This window comes from Sturnira hondurensis, unplaced genomic scaffold (genome assembly GCF_014824575.4).
Source record: "Sturnira hondurensis isolate 20B ecotype Veracruz unplaced genomic scaffold, ASM1482457v3 Scaffold0022566, whole genome shotgun sequence".
Taxonomy (NCBI): Eukaryota; Metazoa; Chordata; class Mammalia; order Chiroptera; family Phyllostomidae; genus Sturnira; species Sturnira hondurensis.
The window spans coordinates 5,182,297-5,197,353 of NW_028095197.1; the positions used below are offsets into that span (position 1 = coordinate 5,182,297).

General features: G+C 39.5%; 2 protein-coding genes across 4 annotated transcripts in view; one reads left to right on the plus strand and one right to left on the minus strand.

Annotated features, from left to right (window-relative positions):
- APTX (aprataxin) overlaps nucleotides 1–3,216 on the minus strand; it is an 87,913-nt gene extending 84,697 nt beyond the window's left edge. For all 3 annotated transcript variants that reach the window (XM_037036125.1, XM_037036123.1, XM_037036120.1), the window contains exon 1: nucleotides 2,449–3,216. The gene's annotated coding sequence lies outside the window, so the exon portion shown is untranslated. The remainder of the gene's footprint in view (nucleotides 1–2,448) is intronic.
- A 64-nt stretch (nucleotides 3,217–3,280) lies between these two features.
- Nucleotides 3,281–14,563, plus strand: DNAJA1 (DnaJ heat shock protein family (Hsp40) member A1). The gene is made up of 9 exons (XM_037036117.1): nucleotides 3,281–3,439; nucleotides 4,504–4,645; nucleotides 4,779–4,956; nucleotides 7,352–7,456; nucleotides 8,069–8,296; nucleotides 10,002–10,116; nucleotides 11,747–11,862; nucleotides 12,166–12,266; nucleotides 13,328–14,563. Exons 2-9 carry the CDS (start codon nucleotides 4,514–4,516, stop codon nucleotides 13,544–13,546), a joined length of 1,194 nt encoding a protein of 397 aa, XP_036892012.1. The 5' UTR covers nucleotides 3,281–3,439; nucleotides 4,504–4,513; the 3' UTR covers nucleotides 13,547–14,563.
- Nucleotides 14,564–15,057: the final 494 nt, after the last annotated feature.

Consider the following 15,057-nt stretch of genomic DNA (forward strand, 5'->3'; position numbering starts at 1 on the left):
GCATAATCAATAAAATATATATTTTTTAAAAAGATATTTTAGCCCTGGCTGGTGTAACTCAGTGGATTGAGCGCGGGCCTGAGAACCAGACAATCGCGGTTCGATTCTCAGTCAGGGCACGTGCCTGGGTTGCAGGCCAGTTCCCGGCAGGGGCCAGTTCCCAGCAGGGGATGCACGAGAAGCAACCATACATTGATGTTTCTCTTCCTCTCTCCTTCCCTTCCCCTCTAAAGATAAATAAATAAAGTATTTTTTTAAAGATATTTTATTTATTTCCAAAGAGAGGGGAAGGGAGAAAGAGAGAGAAAGCCTCTCACATTCCCCCAACAGGAGACCAGGACAACACCCAGGCATGTGCCCTGATTGGGAATCATACAAGCAACCCTGTGGTTTGCAGACCGGCGCTCAATCCATTGAGCCACAATGAAGAGAGCTATCACAATTTTAAAACTGCATTCACAGAGCCCAACAATTTTAATTCTAGATATTCATTTACAGAAATATTTGCATGAGTGCCTGAACTGTATTTGAGAATTTCTCAACCATAAACAATATTTATTAACATTGTAAAACATGGGCAATCACCAAAACATTGATTAATATGACAATGGTTAAATTATACTGCCTGCATCCCACATACCATGAAATCATTAAAAATATGGTAGGTTTATTATCGGAACATGATGACAATAACTTAAATAAAAAGGGTAAGGGGCAAACATATTTAATATGATCCCATTTCCTTATCAAACATCACATATTTAATTATTGTTAATCTTGTTCTATTTTATGTAAATAAGAATGCTTCTTAAAGTGTTAATTTCTATTAGTGAAAAGTCAGAATACTCATCAGGACATATTTTCAACATCGAGATAAATCTCCATGAAGGAAAACAATATGAAACAGAACATATGTAACAAGGTTTTTAAATTTTTAAATAAGTACTACATTCAGATGGGTTATATATCCCAAAGTTACAAAAGGGTACTCGGTGAAATGTCTCCTTCCATCTGCTTGTGGGTGTGGGGGAGAGGCATATTACAAGTTTCGGGGAATCCTTCTGAAATATCCTATGCACATACAAGCAAATAAGCACTAGTTTTCCTTTTTTTTTTTACTCTACTTATATGCCCCGTATTTTTAATCTTAATAAATAAAAAAATTAGCCCTGGCTAGCATAGCTCAGTGGATTGAGCACGGGCTGCGAACCAAAGGATGGCTGATTCAATTCCCACTCAGGACATATGCTGACGTTGCGGGCCAGGTACCAAGTGGGCCCCAGTGGGATCCCAGTTGCCATGTGAGGGGCAACTACACATTGACGTTTCTCTTTCTCCTTCCCTTCCCCTCTCTAAAAATAAATTTTAAAAATGTTTTTAAAAATAAATAAAAATAAGCAGCCCTTTAAAAGCTACTGAACCTTAAAATTCAAAAAAATAAGCTCACTTAGTGAGCTTGCAAATTTTAAAGGCATTTTCAATATAATATTGCACAGCCTTCTGTTGGCAGGCTCTAGAAGGTATCTTCATGTTTGTTATCAATTGGTAAAACATACTGTGGAAATTCTTGGTTGAACTGTTGTGCTGTACTGATGCTTATCTCACATACTTCACCAGTGTTAAATTCACAAATGCACAGTTTTTTACAGCAAAGTAGGAAGTTTAGAACTACAATGCTTACATAATACACGAACAGTATTAATTTAGTTATTGTTTGCTCGATCATCTCTTTATTGCTCATGTTTTCACAACTGCTGGTCTCTCAGCCTGGAATATTTACTTAAGTGGTGCAAGGTTCCCTAATAAGCACCTCAATATATTTGTTTATCGACGTTTATCACACAACTCCTCTTTGTGGCGAACTCCTTGAGGACAGGGAGCATGACTTACATGACTTTTATATTATCAAGCACTGGTGCCCTTCCTGGCAGTATTAGAGTTTCTGTAACTGCTGATGGGTAGAAAAAAAATTATAGCAGAAATAGTGTTTGATAAGGTAACATCTAAGATTGGGAAAATTAAGTATTCATTGGCTGGAGCAAAAGCTCAGAAAGGTGAAAAAGTGCATTTGGGAAACTGCAAATAGTTCCACGTCACTGGTGTACATACACAATTTAAATAAAAGAGATAAGGCTGGAGAGATACATATGGGGATGCCTACAAGGTAAAGTTTAGATTCATTAGCTTAGCAGGATATAAACAAGAGGTGTAACCCAACTAGCTCTGAAGCCTCAATTCCTGCCACTCCAGCTCCCTTTGTTCTGGCTATACCCAATTACTTGCAACTTTAAAGTCTAAGCGATGTGAACCGGATTTTTTCAACTTTCCAGTTACCGCTTCCTTGGAGCTAGATGGTACTCCTAAATTTGTTGTGTAAATGAATAAGGAAAACAGACCACTTTTTCCAACATGCCCCCCCTCCCAGCATTTGAAATCCCAAAGACTCACTTTGCAGACGGTAGATCCAAGTTCAGACAGGTGGAATTTAGAAAATCAAATAAAACAATCTGTCAGTCACTCTTGGTGCTACTCCGTGTTACCGGCTAGCCAAGCCAGGCGAACGCCGGGCCAGGGAAGAGCTCCATCGTCCTCAGTTTGCACAAAGGGATGGCAAACGTTTCCCTGTTTAGTGCTGCCCTGGAGCCTAACGCATACAAGGAGGCAAGGCCCAAGGTAGATAACTCATGTATAGGAGTGTGTACAGAGCTCTTCCAACTTCGCAGTTTGAATTACAAGGTCAGGGACTGCGTGTGAAAAGGAGCAAGACCCAAGGCCTGTGAGATTGTTCTGGGGCCCAAAGCCATCTTGCTCAGCATTTCTTGCTCATTGGGATCCCAGAACCTCAGGACTAAAGAACTAAGCTAAAAGAGGCAAGAGAACTAAGCTGTAAGAGAAGCCAAAAGAGACAAACGAAGAGACAGCAGGGTGGAGGTGCTGCAGGGCTTTGTTCTATGAGACACTTATTCGGCACACAGCACCCGCCAGCAGTCCTGTTCCACCACGTCCTCGCAGGCCAGCCCCACTGATTTGAAAATTCCGAGCTTGCTCGGAATCGCAACGGCCCTGGGCAATTCCGGCTCTTAGTTCACACTCCTGTATTCTCGGGCCGACCCGGTGGAAGAATGGGCTCCAGAAAGTTCCAGGAGCGCCAGAAACCCAAGCTTAGACCCACCCCCACTAGGTCTTTCGGCAAAGCCCAGTTCAGCTCGAGCACCCCCGCGCTGTTACCCGGGTAACCGCGGGCGGTGGCAGCGGCGGGAAGGGCGGGACTTCCTGCGGGTGACGCGTCTGGGCTCGGATACAAAAGACGACTGCCCCGGCGCGCCGGGCGGAACTTTCCAGAACACTCGGTGAGAAGCGGAGGAGCGGCGGCTTTCGGAGCTGCGCGCCGTAACGCGCCCTTTCCCGCTCCTCCACACCTGCCTCGGCCCGCTCACCGGTGAGTTTCAGCCCTCGCGCTTTCCGTGGAGCCAAGGCCGGCGCCATTAACGGCGCCATGAAGCTGGATGGAGCCGTGGTGGGAAGGCGGTTGGCTCCGCGTGGGCGGGAGAGGTATTGGTTCTGGGATCCACGATTCTCATTTTGGAGGCCTGGTGTGTACCCCGGCAAGCTATCTTTGGCACGTAGTGTGTAGGCCCGAGACCTTTCATACAGCTTCCCCTATATTCCATCCAACCTGAGGTCTCCAAGGACTTGCTATCTAAGGCTTTTCCTCCTTGCGCGCCCCCTCCCCTCGCGCTCTCTTGGGGGTGGGAGACCCTGCGCGCAAGCGCAAAAGGAGCCTAGGGCGAGGGGCTGCGGGAGGAGTCGGGTGGAGGCTATGGTTTCGCTTCTCGCGTCTCTCCTCTTTGTTGCTGGCTGGGCTTCTACCCCTTCGCTCCGTAGTGAGAGGGGGAAAGGAAGAAAATTTTAACAATCTGCGCCTAGTGCAGGGGAAACTTAACGTCGTGTAAGCTACGCTGACTTGTGGGGGGTGAGGGTTCGGCGGTGTTCGTGAAGGCGCTGTGAGTCCTGCGATTGAGAAACACTTAGGATTGTCCAACAGTTTCAAACCACTCCTTGCCTCCCCCTCTGTACCCAGATGTATTTTTTTTTCTAGGGAGTGTGTGACTTACGAAATTTACCAAAGACGATGATAATGGAATAAGCAGTGGACTGAACCTGTTTGTGCTCTTTTTGATTACTTCTGTTTCTGAGGGAGAAGGGAAACTCGGAAGAAATAAGATGATAGTGGTGTTAGTATGGAGGCTTTTTCGTGTGGAAGACTGGAAACCAGCTGCTATAGGAGAAAGCTTTTGAATTGTTCCCAGATAATTATTAGCTTGTATTTAGTTGGTTAGAACTGACGGCTGGATTATCACAGGAATTGTTACCTAGTCTGAAATTCAGGGAAGGTGGGGTTCTTATAATCAGATTTGGCAAAGAAGAGATTTTCCTATTTTAAACTCTGATTTAACTAATTACAACTGCTGGTTAAAATTGCATTTTTTTTTTAAATTTCAGGCTGTCAAAAATGGTTAAAGAAACCACTTATTATGATGTTTTGGGGGTCAAACCCAATGCCACCCAGGAAGAATTGAAAAAGGCTTACAGGAAGCTGGCCTTGAAGTACCACCCTGATAAGAATCCAAATGAAGGAGAGAAGGCAAGTTGTATATTTATACTCATAAACATAGCTTGAATAGTAGTCTGCCAGGGGTATGTAATTCCATTACAACGTGAAATTTAGTATGCCAAATGTAGTGGCTATGCCTTGTAACACTTCTTTTCTCGAACAGTTTAAACAGATTTCTCAAGCTTACGAAGTGCTCTCTGATGCAAAGAAAAGGGAATTATATGATAAAGGAGGAGAACAGGCAATTAAAGAAGGTGGAGCAGGTGGTGGTTTTGGCTCCCCCATGGATATCTTTGATATGTTTTTTGGAGGAGGAGGAAGGATGCAGAGGGAAAGGAGAGGTAAGAAAATAATCTAGTTCACATGCAGTGATTCAAAGTAGCCTCTTGGTCAAAGCAAATTTTTGAGAATTCACCTATTTTAAATATTGGTATAATGTTGCAAACTGTGAACTGCCATTTTGATTTATGGTATAGTTTTTTTAAATGAGATTTGATGTAACATTATTTAGGCCATTCAAGTGCTAACAAGTGACTTGGATTGTTGGACACAAACTTTAGTAAGGTTTAGTAAGCATTAGTTAAAGGAACAAAGTATAGGAATGTAATTTTCAAAGCCCTTTTGACAGATCTTATCTGATAGCCCCAACCCAGTAGGAGGTACTCAGTTGAAAAAGAGTCCAAGTTTGAGGTCATGTAGCAAGACATAGTAATCAGGATTGGAATATTAGGTTCACTACCTCCAAATAGCCTGCCATCTGTTTATCATTGCTTCATTTTTATTATACGAAGATATGTGCCTTTTGCATTTATAAAAAAATGTCATTTCCTGGCTGTAGAGATATTTATCATAGGAAAACAGTGTTAGGGTCAGAGTCGATCTCACTTTGTTCCCAGTACAGTTTACACAAATAAGGGCTAATGGTTAGAACCCATTTTGAAGGAGTAGGGAAGCCATTAAATTTCACTTTGAGCCATTTAAAATTCGACTGGAAGTTGTTTACTCAGTTTTTCTTGAAAGGGGGGGGTGTGTGTTTATTGTCTTAAAACAATTTGCAATCGCAGTCAGTCACTTAGGGTGGTTTGTCCCGGAGAAAAGTAGTAGGGTTTTTTCTGTTTGTTTGTTTGTTTGTTTGTTTGTTTGTTTGAATTATCTTTTTAATAATGAATTGACTGGCAGACTCCTCTGTGCGATTTAGATAAAATGAAGGGTCTGTCTGTGTGATACCAGAAAATGCTTCCTTAATCAAACTTAAGCTTTATTTTTTTATACTCTCAAATCTGTAAAGCTAAAGTAAGAAGGGCAGCTTACAGCATGCTGGACCCAACTATGTGGGACTATATGATACAGAACCCAAGGTGAAGCTAGGAGCAGAAGAATATAGTTACTGGTACTTCACACTTCATTGGCAACTAGAAATGTACACAACAGGCATGTTGTGCAGATAAGAGTTTAAGAACTTTTTTTTCACTTAGGCATAAGGCAATACTGTTTTGTGGTGGGTAAAGTCCTTGTGGAAGAACCACTGGCTAGGGACTTATTAACCATTGGCTGGTGTCCTCATATGATCTCTACCTTCCACTTCCCGTTCTGAAATGAGATATGGCACTCCTCAGTAGCCAGTGGTCTAAACAAATTTAGACCAGACAAAATTCAATCTAGTCTGCGATAGCCACATTGATGTGCTCAAAAGCCACATGTGACTTAGTGGCTACTGTGTTGAATAGTGTAGATGTAAAACAGCTTTATTTTTTTTTAAGATTTTATTTATTTCTAGAGAGAGGGGAAGGAGAAAGGGAGAGAAACATCAGTGTGTGGTCGCCTCTCCCACATTCCCTACCAGGGACCTGGCCTGCAACCCAGACCTGCGCCCTGACTGGGAATCTAACCTTTGGTTCGCAGGTGGGCACTCAGTCTATGAGCTACACTAGCCAGGGCAGAAATCCACTCTTTCTTTTTTTTTTTTTTTGGATTTTATTTATTTATCTTTAGAGGGGAAGGGAAGGAGATAGGGAGAGAAATATCAATGTGTGGTTGCCTCTCATGAGTCCCCTGCTGGGAACTGGCCTGCAACCCAGGCATGTGCCCTGATTGGGAATCGAACCTCGATCATCTGGATCGCAGGCCCATGCTCAATCCACTGAGCTACACCAGCCAGGGCAGAAATCCACTCTTGAAACTAGTGCTGGCCAAGTAGTAAATGTGCTATTCCTGCTTCTGGAAGTAGTAGTAATTGGTACTTAGTGGAGACTGAATAAATGCATCAGCTTCCCTGGTCAGTCGTGATTGTTGTAGCATGGAAGTTAGTGTGCTAAAGGAGTTGTTGGATGAAGTAATTTGTCATGTTGCTCAATGTCCTAGTAAGTGAAAGACTTAAAGAACGTATTGGGACAGAAGTACAGTTTAGAGTAATTACTGTGAAATATGCCTTTATTTAAATGACATTGGTTCTCTGAGGTGATTCTGCAGTTAATGTTTTTGATTGCCATAATCTGTAAGATAGCTACACTACATTCTCAGGCAAACTATTTAATCTCACCCAATTTTCCTTATCTGAAATTACAGTTTGAGGATCATGTGGGGATAATGTAGACAACATTCTATGCATATGCATGTAATAGTCAACAGATATACCCTATGAGCCTCACCTTTCATTATTCTTTACCATTTTTATGGTGCATTGAACGCAAATAAGATGCAGCATCTTAGGTTCTAATGAGCAATATTTTGTTCCAGGTAAAAATGTTGTACATCAGCTCTCGGTGACCTTAGAAGATTTATATAATGGTGCGACAAGAAAACTAGCTCTGCAAAAGAATGTGATTTGTGACAAATGTGAAGGTATGGTCTTTTAACATCTTAACTATAACTGAAGCCTTTCTGGAGATAAAAAACTGACAAAAATACACTACCTAAAGATTGAAGAGTGCAAATAAAAAGAAAACTACATAAACCTACCATCTAGAGAAATACTAGCAAAATATTGGCACTTTTATATATATATGTTTAAATGTAGTTGTAATCACTCTTAGTGTCTTTCTTTCTAAACATTGTTCAAGCAAGTACTTATTATTATCTCTAAAACATAATCATTCCAGTGGTTTCATAATATGTAGTATGATTTAAACAGTGTCCTATTTTTTCATAGATTAAAATATTCTCATCTCACAGATAAAGTATGTTCTATGAATTGTTATTTGGGAGCACATTTAAAATTCACAATTCTGAAATGGCTCCTTGGGAAAATAGTAGTCTGTTTATAGATATAACTGAGGCTGACTGCAGCTGTATGTTGTCAAATACAAAGGCTGAGTTGTGGGTTCTTAAGGCAGCATTCCATCATATCTTGCAAATGTTAAAAGTGAAGTGTTTAGGAACTCTCTTATTAAAACATTCGTTAGTGTGTCCAACACTGAGTTTAAACATAATTTAATTTCTTTTAAAACTATTTAGGCCGAGGTGGTAAGAAAGGAGCAGTAGAGTGCTGTCCCAATTGCCGAGGTACTGGGATGCAAATAAGAATTCATCAGATAGGACCTGGAATGGTTCAGCAGATTCAATCTGTGTGCATGGAGTGCCAGGGCCACGGTGAACGGATCAGTCCTAAAGATAGATGTAAAAGCTGCAATGGAAGGAAGATAGTTCGAGAGAAGAAGATTCTAGAAGTTCATATTGACAAAGGTGAGTTCTAGCCGTTTCTTAACTCTTTAAAGCTATGGCAAGAATATTTACATTTTATAAATAAAATGATTTATATGATTCATAAAAATGATTCTCAATAGGGGTGTATGTATGATCTTATCAGCCAGAGATATCTTATCTACATCCAATATCTGGATGTTTTTCCATCCAGACATTTTTGCACATCTGTGGGGAATACATTAGGAATCTCCTAAGTTAACATAATGCACATCATTAAATGATAGAATGGTGGGATAAATTACTAGGTCTACCTCGTTCTAAATTGTAATTAATTAGCTTTTGCACACATTGTTAAGTTCCTTAGGAACTGCTGGGTTAAGTAGTACGTATTTTTGATTGTGAGGGGCCTCACTAAAACTAATATTTCCTTGAAAATTTCCCTAGCGAAATTTTTTTTTAATTGATTTGTAAGAACTTAAGAATACTGCTTTATAAAGTGTTTTTTACAGACTATGTAAACCTGTCTTACTGGTTTCTGACTCTTGGATTTTAGGTTATAACATGTAACTAACTTTACATTTTTTTATTTTGCCAATTCCTTAATTTCAGAATTTATAAAAATATTTTTAAATGTATTACAGCAATGCACGTTTGTTGTAGAAATCAAATATATGTAAACTGAGTAAATTAAAATCTCTGACTTTGCTATTCTGAAATAATAAATGTGACACCATCTCATTAATGGGTACATCTGCATTCCTTAAGCCCTGCAATAGTAGTTTCCCCTGTGGATCATGATACTACACTTCCTCACATTTCCCTCCTCGTTTGGCCCACATTTTGTAGTTGGGATTTTTTTTCTCCAGTATGATGCGTGGCATCCCTGCACCCCCTCTGCTACCCATATATGTACTTAGGGGAGGGCATTAATTTTGCCTTTACCCATGCTCTTTACTGTAATGAAACAACCAGCAAAACATACCTGAGTTTGTTACAGTATTGTAACAAGACAGGTACATTACCTCACCATGATTAAAACCAGAGTATGTTTAGTTTTATCAGTGTGTGATGCTGATCTTGTGGTTTAAATTTTTATTGGAAAATACTTGTGCTTTTAACACTAACCACATAGGCTGAAGGGAGTGTTACATATTTATCCTTTTTTAAGGGTGCTAAACTGGATCATTTCTTCAACAAAATGGTATGAGTTTTTCAGTTACTTAGATGTTAGGTATAGATTTCCTATATGTAAATATTGGTAATATAATAAGGAAAAGATAGTTTTGATGTATGTTTCTGTTAGGGTTAATAGAAATAATGATATACTATACATTCCATGAAATTGAAATAGTTAACATTCATGGTTATAGTGTTTGCCAGTCACTGATTTGTTGTCAGCATAGGACTTGTTTTTTTTTTTTTTTTTTATCCTCATAACAGCTTTGATGAGGTAGGTCTCTGTGGGACAGTTGATGGTTAAGAAAGTTACGCAACTTGCTTCCCTGGATAATGCAGCTGGTAGTAAATAGCTCTGAGTCTTGAGGCCTGGGGCCTGATCTGGTGAAGTTTGTGTTCTCCACTGTGGTAGCTTTCTGCAGTAAGAAATTGGACCAATCAAATGAAAAACTTGAATGAACTTTCTTTTTATGCACACATAAACATGCATCTGTGCTTCTTAACAGATTGCGAATCTGACCTTAGTTGGATGTTAAATAAGAGTATAAAATTAACCTTTTGTTTTTAGGCATGAAAGATGGCCAGAAGATAACATTCCATGGTGAAGGAGACCAAGAACCAGGGCTAGAGCCAGGAGATATTATCATTGTTTTAGATCAGAAGGACCATACTGTTTTCACTCGGTAAAAACTTTAACCATTTACTCAAACTGACATCTTTCATAGTTGGAATATTTTTTAGAAGTGTAAGTGAGCTTTTCATTACTCTCAGAACATATTTCCTAGAAATGCCCTGGAAAAATCTATTGGGAGAGCAAAGCTCTGGGTAATATCTTTTCTAAAAGGTTGTTAATCATTAGTATTTCCATCTTTTAAAAGACACTAAAAAAAATCAGATTTTAGCTTTTTATCTAAATTTAGGTAAGCTGTTACCTAATCTGGAATTTAAAGGATAAGAACTTCAGTTTGATGATTTGTATGAATGTAATGAACAGGTGGATTAGGGGACACCTCCCTAGACAAAATTTTGCCCTGAAGTTTAAGTGTCTAGAACCATCTCTATTAAAAACTGTAAATTTGGACCTGTTGCTTTGAAAAAAAAATTTAAGATTTTATTTTTACAAGGGAGGGAGAAAGAGAGGGAGATAAACATTAATTTGTGGTTGCCACGTGCATCCCCTCCTGGGGACCTGGCCTGCAACCCAGGCATGTGCTGCCCTGACTGGGAATTGAATGGGCAACCCTTTGGTTCACAGACCCACACTCAATCACTGAGCTACACCAGCCAGGGTGCTGTGAAATATTTGATAGTGTTTCCAGTGAACTTAAAGCAAAGCACAAGAAAACTTGATGGTCAACAGCAAATGTGATCAATATACACCCATGGCTGACTTTAAAATTCTGGACTGGATTAGGATTCTAATCTTACTAGGAATGACATATGAAGGAATTCCTTCGGTTTTTTAAGATTTTGTTTTATTTATTTATTTAGAGAGAGGGGACGAGAGGGGGAGAGGGAGAGAAACATTATTGCTTCTTGTATGCACCCCAGCCCAGGACTGAACCCACAGCCTAGGCATGTGTCCTGACCAGGAATTGAATCAGCACCCTTTCACTCTGTGGAACAGTAATGTCCAACCAACTGAGCCACACAGGTCAGGGCTGAAGGAATTGGTTTTAAATTCATTGTAAAAGAACATTCAGTGAGTGTCTCAACAATGAAACACACTGTCAAGCTCAGGATTTTAATGCTGTTGTTTGAGATAAATCCTCAGGTGTTTTCAAGAGGGTGTTCTGCCTGATGTTTTTTTAATGTGGATTAGAAAAGGAAGAAAATCTGAGGAGGAAATGGCATGTTAAGTATAAAAGATTGTGTTTATAACCTGCCAGGCGCTGTCTCAATTTATGTGCATGAGTAAATTTCATAGGGCCCCATAATCCAGGACCCAGCTGAGGTCTGTCCAACTTACACTATAATGTCTTTTTCCTGATACACATTTGCTTTCTTTTAGCCTCACTTTTGTGAGACTTTTTTCTCCTCTGAGAAACTAGATTTAAAATTAGGTAATGAAACAGGTCAGAAATGGTAGACACCACCTAGAGTATGTGGAAGGGTTCTGAAGCCTTGTCCAGAAAGTAGGGCTGGCAGATTCTGTGTAGTTGCTGTTCCCAGTTCTCGACTGTTTAAGAATGGAGAAGAAAGGACATTTTTTGTGAAAGATAACCTTGCTGCTGTTAAGAAAAAAATTGCCTACTGTGGTACTTACTGGTGATTTGAAAGATCTGAGTATGTGCTATATTTATGCTAATGCAGGCGAGGAGAAGACCTTTTCATGTGTATGGACATACAGCTGGTTGAAGCACTGTGTGGCTTCCAAAAGCCAATAGGTACTCTTGACAACCGAACCATAGTCATCACCTCTCATCCAGGTATGGTAGCATGAGCCTCTCTTTCTATTCTGGTCATTTCTTTTCGTTCTCTGCAGATAGCTAGTATAGACGCTACGGAAACGTACTTGCTCAGTTACATATCCTCCTTATGAGCTGAGCTGAAATTATATGGTCTTGGCTCTTTTTTTGGAAGCCCCTAGAAAATCCATAAATGAAAAGTAAAGTATTGATTTGTAACTTTACCTCCTGTGAGTGAGCTAGGACATTCCTCTGTTCTTTATTTTCCCCTATTTGTTAAAATGTGGCTGTATTTAAGGAAGAACTTGGCTTCGATGTTTTTAGGCCAGATTGTCAAGCATGGAGATATCAAGTGTGTACTAAATGAAGGCATGCCGATTTATCGTAGACCGTATGAAAAGGGTCGCCTAATCATCGAATTTAAGGTAAGCTGGAACGTATTCTAGGAATATTTAAGTGACTACTTACTAAAATCTGGTAACATTTACATTTTTCTCAGTGGGAAGAAGCTTCAAATTTATCTTCTCCCTTGTCCAGGAAGAAATAACATTGGTCTAATACTACTTACTGTTGTGTTGGTCATTGTTAACATGTTGGGATTGGTTTTGGTTTGCCCCATTATTTGGCTACTTAAAGATTGGTTAATGGGGCACAGTGCATGGCAGGTAGGTATGTTTAAGATTTTCTTTTTGTTTTTTTATAAGATTTTGTTTATTTTTATACAGGGGAAAGGGAGGGAGAGAGGGAAACATCAGTGTGTGATTGCCTCTCATGTGCCCCCTACTGGAGACCTGGCCCAGAATCCAGGCATGTGCCCTGACTGGGAATTGAACCATCTACCCTTTGATTGACAGGCCAGTGCTCAGTCCACTGAGCTACACCAGCCGGGGCAGGATTTTGTTTTTATTTTTAGAAAAAGGGGAAGATGGAGGGAAACATCAGTGTGTGGTTGCTTCTTACACACCCCTTATTAAGGACCTTGCCCACAACCTAGGCATGTGCCCTGACTGGGGATTGGGTGAATAACCATTTGATCTGCAGGCTGGCACTCGATCCACTTGAGCCACACCAGCCAGGGCTGTAACTGGGATCTTACAGTTTCAGTGGAAGGACTTGGGACAACTATTGTGAATTTTTGGCAAAAATTACAATGCTTGGTTTATTAGTACGGTGGTTCATAAAAGGTATTTTAGGAAAGGCTCTTGTATAATGTATTTGCTGAACAGAACAATGGTTATTACAGTACAGTTTTACTGAGATCATTATTTTTTAAAAAGGCCTTACTTGTGCCATATGTCTCAAACTGAAACTAGTTCAGAACACTAGACACTGTACCTTTTTTAGAACGTGTTCTAATCTGAGATTGGCGGATACACTGAAAAGTTTTACGGTTACATGTGTTTTGGGGAAATGGGTCGACAGTAATTTAAGGAACTAATTATGAAGTAAATCAAATTGAACTTAAAGTAGAAATTTCTTTCTATAGGTAAACTTTCCTGAGAATGGCTTTCTCTCTCCTGATAAACTCTCTTTGCTGGAAAAACTCCTACCTGAAAGGAAGGAAGTGGAAGAGACTGATGAAATGGACCAGGTAGAACTGGTGGACTTTGATCCGAATCAGGAAAGACGGCGCCATTACAATGGAGAAGCATATGAGGATGATGAACATCACCCTAGGGGTGGTGTTCAGTGTCAGACCTCGTAATGTGGCCCGTGAGTGACACTCACTGCTGGCGTTTTACATACAGTAGTGAATGAGTGAAGGACTGTAATCATAATATGCTCACTACTTGCTATTGTTTTTGTTTTAATATTCAACTATAGTAGTGTTTTAAAAGTTAAATGAAGAATAAACTCAAAATATAAAAGCTCTGACTTTGCCCTGTATGTATGATGACTTAAGTGTGCAAGATAAGTTTAATACCTGTAAAAACTATTTAAGAAAAATTTTCCCCCTAGCATTTGTTAGGCCATACTTTGTAATTACTTTCGGCTATGTACATGGAATAGCTTAGACTGAACTGCTAGGTTATATGTATTGACTTTGGTGTATGACCCAATTGTTAAACTCTGAAGTTAAAATTCTGTATTTAACTGGCAGTCAGACAAAAAAAACTTAATTTATAGAGAAGTGTTAGCTTGTATAGTTGTATTAAGTGGGATTCATTGTAATGCCTCTGCATTTATTGCCTCAGCTGTTACTTGAAGGTGGCATGCCATATAATTTAACCTGTGGTATCAGTGATAGAAACAATACTTTTCTGAAGAAGGGGTTTATCATAATAAGCTGCTTCTTGAGGGCTTGCACTTGTAGAATTGCATTCCCTTCTGCAGTGCCATCTTTTCAAAGAAAAATATATAACTATATCAGTCCTTGGTTACATTTTTTTTCCTTCTCTTTGGACCATAAGCCTTAGAGTAGTGACTTCTGGAACAGGCTAATTTAGAAGTTGAGTGACGAGACCTTTACATGGAAAAGTAATTTGCATGTATGAGATAGGAAGGTGTTTTTTGTTTTGTTTTAGGTATGTTCCAGGCTTACTTTAAACCATTTAACTTATGCTCCAAAGTAACTGTAATTTAATGTTGGTAGTATAGCAAATTATGAATAGCTTTAATTGTATGTTTAAAAGTCATGTTCACAAGCTTAAGTCTGGATATCAGAACTTAAGCAATTCTTGAAATGTATGAATGTCTCCTTAATATACTGATTACAAAGCATTTCCAATGTGTCACTACAGGCTTTTTTTTCCAGAAGAAAGCATTAGCGTTTCACTAATTAAGATAGGTAACTTTTCATTTAACTAGTTAAAATGAGTAATTCCATTACTCATAAAATACCATTAACTGTAGTCAAAATATTTTCAATTAAATGTGTGGAGAGTGAAAAGTATCAGTCATGAGGGAAATGCAAAACAAACCACAGTGAGCTGCTACTTCCCATCAAATAATCCAAAATCTAATTCAAACTGAAAGCAAATGAGAATGAAGAAGTTGGAACCCTCTCGTGGCTGGTGGGACTGTAAAATGGGGTACACCTGCCGTGGGAAAGTTGGGCAACTCCTCAAAAGCCAGGCATGGAATTGCTGTATGACCTATTCTGTATACTTCAAATTCAGATAACTTGGTATGCCACAGCCAAAGGAAACCAGCTGTGTTGTCTAAAAGATGGTAAACAGAACATGACACGTTATACAGGGATTGGCAAAAGTAGGT